At 42.8% G+C, this 4,114-nt stretch overlaps 1 protein-coding gene across 1 annotated transcript; it reads right to left on the bottom strand.

Annotated features, from left to right (window-relative positions):
* Window positions 1-1,689: 1,689 nt before the first annotated feature.
* On the bottom strand, window positions 1,690-4,111 carry TXNDC15 (thioredoxin domain containing 15; the record flags this gene model as incomplete). Its single annotated transcript, XM_010176085.1, has 4 exons — window positions 1,690-1,886; window positions 2,741-2,871; window positions 3,091-3,254; window positions 3,998-4,111. Coding segments are annotated over 4 exons (606 nt in total), but the record flags the coding sequence as incomplete, so codon positions are not given.
* Window positions 4,112-4,114: the final 3 nt, after the last annotated feature.

Genomic DNA, 4,114 nt, shown 5'->3' with positions numbered 1-4,114 from the left:
CCGCAGCCCGCGGGTGGCTCCGGGTTCGGTCCTGGAGCTCCGCAGCCCGCGGGTGGCTCCGGGTTCGGTCTGAGCGAGAACGTTTCATCTTCAGTTCCGTGGGGAAGCGCCGAAATCGTCACTTTTCGGAGCAGAAAGGCACCGCTTTTAAAGACAGCGCTGCTTCTTAGAGCTCTGGAGATACCGACTGGGGAGAATCCAGCCCTGGGCCTCTCAAACAAACCGGATGGTGGAGGCAAGAAAACTCCCAATTTATTAAAAATCTTGATTTTTTTTATTAATAAAACACATCCCAGTTTGATCTTCAGTAACACCAAAGTTCTATCAGTGCAGTTTCCTTTTAACACACAGAAATACAGGATCTCAGCTTTCCAAACTAGAAAGATGAGACCACGAGAAAAATACCCGCAGAACTACATCGCTCTCTGTCAAACAATAAATCTTATTTGCTTTTGATTCTTATCTATCTGCTTTTGATTTTTCTTAGCTTAATTTGCAGGCTGAGGCTTCCTGTCAGGGTACTATGGCAAAACTCCACTGTGTATAAATGCTGTGCAATCAAATAATCCAAAAAAACCATACAATGTACCAGTCCATCCCTTTTTCAAAGTGTTCCATACTAATTATAACTAGTATTATTATTAATAGTAGTTCTAGTAATTCTTTACATAGCCTCAGCAAACGTGTTAATAGAAATTTAAATAAACCTCAAGACTGGTCTTGCTAATTTAGGTGATCTGTACTTTAATCCTGTAAGAAAGTGACTTAAAAGGTCACACTAAAAACCTGATTTATTTTAAAATAAAGAGTAAAGTGAATGAACGCAATTTAATTCCATAGGAATGTGGTAAATAAGTTGTGTATACGCACACAAAAATGATGAGGTGAGCTTTGGCAGTTATTCTAACTTGTATAAAGAACTGCCACTAAGTTGAAATTCACAGAACAAGGAAACCAGCAGCAAAGGTGGGAACCAGTCACCCTGCCAAGAGCTGTGTAACACGCTTTTGCGTGGTTATCGCTGGCAGATGATGGAATAATTCATTCAAAGTACACTTTTTTTTAAAAAAAAACATCTTTTTCTTTGTAGTTCATTTTACTGACAGTCAAATTAATTTAGCAACATCACCATTCACCAGTGTTTTCCTTTAAAATGTTCTGTTTTGGGAATACACGAGTTAAAAACTGAGTTATGACCTGTGTGGGCTAACACACCCCGATTCTACAGCGCTTACCACGTTGTTCACGGAGAAGTTTCAGTTCATACGTCTGTAGGATCTGGAAAAGATCTGAAGATCCACCAGAGTGGAAACAACTCTGCTCCTGTGACAAGCAGTGCCACGCATACAGGGCTGTAAAAATCTCACTTGATCCACAAAGCTCAGGGACTTCTTCAGAGGAGGAAAGTTGGTTGAACAGTATCACCTATTGATGTTAAAGTCCATCAAGAACAAGCCCATCAGAGCAGCTTAATAAATATTTTTAGTTCATGGTGGTTTTTGTTCCATTTTTGTTTACTTACATTAATCGCCGTCAATTTGCTTTTTACACATTCAGTGGTTGATAAATAAAGCAGATTTTTAGTCGAGATTATAAATTAACAACCAACAAATTCAACAGTACATTCTTACGTCCTTCTAATCCATCTCAATTCCCGCTTTACCAATAAGCAGGAAATTCTGTCTCAGATTATTCCTGATGCTCGTGCTCCTGCCCCGGGATCAGCCACCGAATGCTCTCCGTGCGAACGGTAGCGTACGTGACAAAGCCAGCCAGGAAAAGCAAGGAGAAGAGAAGCAGCCAGTCGATGCCTTTGGTCAGAACACTAGGCAAGGGGCCTTCCCAATCTTCCTCGGTCACAGCCACGTCACTTTTAGCTTCTATACCTAAAAAAAACCCCAAAAAACACTTCATCAACACCAGTAATAATCATTAAATACAGACAATCTGGTTCTCTTTGCAGCTTTATTCTTGTTCTCAGACTAAGGTGCATGAACAGTTAAGACTTAAAACTTTGGTGACGTGGTCCTTACATGTTAAAATATGTCTAAGCATATAGTTTATTTAGATAAAAACATGATGATTTTCTGTGTATTTTCATAATAAGAGAAGGATTGTTCTGTCCTTCCACAGCACAGCCTTGTGTAAATTTGTAGAGGGTTTTTTTGGGGAGGTTTTTGTTTGTTTGTGGTGTTTTGAATATTTCTGTTGTATTAGCAAATGTAAATTCCTGGCTCTCATAGGCCTATAGATGTTTTTTGTTTCATTTTGTTTTTTCTTTACAGAATCAGAGAAGGAACTGAGAGCTGGCTGCTGCTCAGCTCATAACACAGACAGCCAGATCATGGAAACTGGAATCCTTTTGTCTCCTCCAGCACAAGAACTGAAACCATCTTATCCCCCAGCTGCTGTCAGCTTTACATGGCACTGACAATGATCCCAAGGTTCATCTGCCTTTATTCTCCAATTAAATATTTGGGCAATATTTAGTTTAATATTTAGTTAAACCCCCCTGTTTTCCCCCTATTCTGTGACAGCAGCCCCATGAGTTGAGTTTCCATGTCCAACACACCCTGAAATCCAGCTCATGACAGCAACTGATGATACAAAGCTTGGCGGGTTCTCTCAGGGTCTTCATGAAATTCATTTTAAAGAACAAACAGCAGGGAGAGGGAAGCCCATTTTGGAGCTAAAAGCCAATTTGTTCTTCCCACTGACACATCAGGGCTGATTTACATACCTGTTTGATTAAAAACAAAGTCTTTCAGCGTTTCCAGCGTTCTGTCTGTATGGTTAAATCTAGCCATAGGTTTAGCACCTTGGAAAAGGAGGATATTTGGTACAGCCACAGTTCCAAATCTAGTTGATAAACTGGAGGACATAAAGCAAATACAAAGCATGAAGGAAAATAAAACCACAGGAGGAAAAAAACAAAGATAGTCCTGAGACAGCAAGTGTCGGTTTGACTAAATTAAATTGTCACTTTATATGAAAAACAAACAAACAAAATAAATCACTTGTGTTTTTAAAACACAAAAGCTGCTGCTAATAGAAATAAACTGATGCTGGAGCACAGGAAGGGTGAGTTACCTGCTGTGCTGAGATGCATCCAGTGCCAGGAAGCGAAGAGTTGGAAATGCTCGGGGTAAAGAATTGAAATGAGGTGCCAGGCTGGCAGAAAAGCGGCACCACGGGGTATAGAACAAAACTAAGGTACAGTCACTGCTGTTTGGGTTTAAGAATTCCATCAGGTCCTGAGAGGAAGCAGAAGAAAAACAAACATGGTCAGATTCTAAATTCTGTTCAGGAATGGATCATTCAGCAATCAGTCAGGTACTTGACAATATTTATCAATATTTACACCACCCTCCTGCCTTCAAATAACAACAGCCAGGCAATCTGCTTATCACAGAACCATAGACTGGTTTGGGTTGGAAGGGACCTTAAAGCTCATCCAGTTCCAACCCCCCTGCCAGCAGCAGGGACACCTTCCACTAGACCAGGTTGCTCAAAGCCTCATCCAACCTGGCCTTCAACACTTCCAGGGAGGAGCAGCCACAGCTTCTCTGGACAACCTGGGCCAGTGTCTGACCACCCTCACACCAAATAATTTCTTCCCAATATCTAATCTAAACCTCCCCTCTTTCAGCTTAAACCCATTTCCCCTTGTTTTGTCATTAACTGCCCTTATGAAAAGTCCTTCCCCAGCCTTCCTGGAGCTCCTTCAGGTACTGGGAGGCCGCTATAAGATCTCCCCGGGGCCTTCTCTTCTCCAGGCTGAACAGCCCCACCTCTCTCAGCCTGTCCTCCCAGCGGAGCTGCGCCAGCCCTTGGATCATCCTGGTGGCCTCCTCTGGACTCGTTCTAACTGGTCCATGTTTCTCTTGTGATGGGGGCTTCAGAACTGGACACAGCACTCCAGGTGGGGCCTTAGGAGAGCGGAGTAGAGGGGCAGAATCCCCTCCCTTGGCCTGCTGGCCTCCCTCAATCCACTTACCTGAGACACGTTGAGGATCTGCAGCGTGAAGCGGTTGATGCCAGTGATGTTTCTCTCCTCGCAGTTCACTTTGGGAGCTTTGCTGCTGTCGGTGCTATTCGACTCCTCGGCGGGCAC

The sequence above is a fragment of the Antrostomus carolinensis genome, unplaced genomic scaffold (assembly GCF_000700745.2).
Source record: "Antrostomus carolinensis isolate BGI_N321 unplaced genomic scaffold, ASM70074v2 scaffold43559, whole genome shotgun sequence".
Taxonomy (NCBI): Eukaryota; Metazoa; Chordata; class Aves; order Caprimulgiformes; family Caprimulgidae; genus Antrostomus; species Antrostomus carolinensis.
The sequence above is the reverse complement of the archived record's forward strand: the minus strand, read 5'-3'. Positions and strand labels throughout refer to the sequence as shown.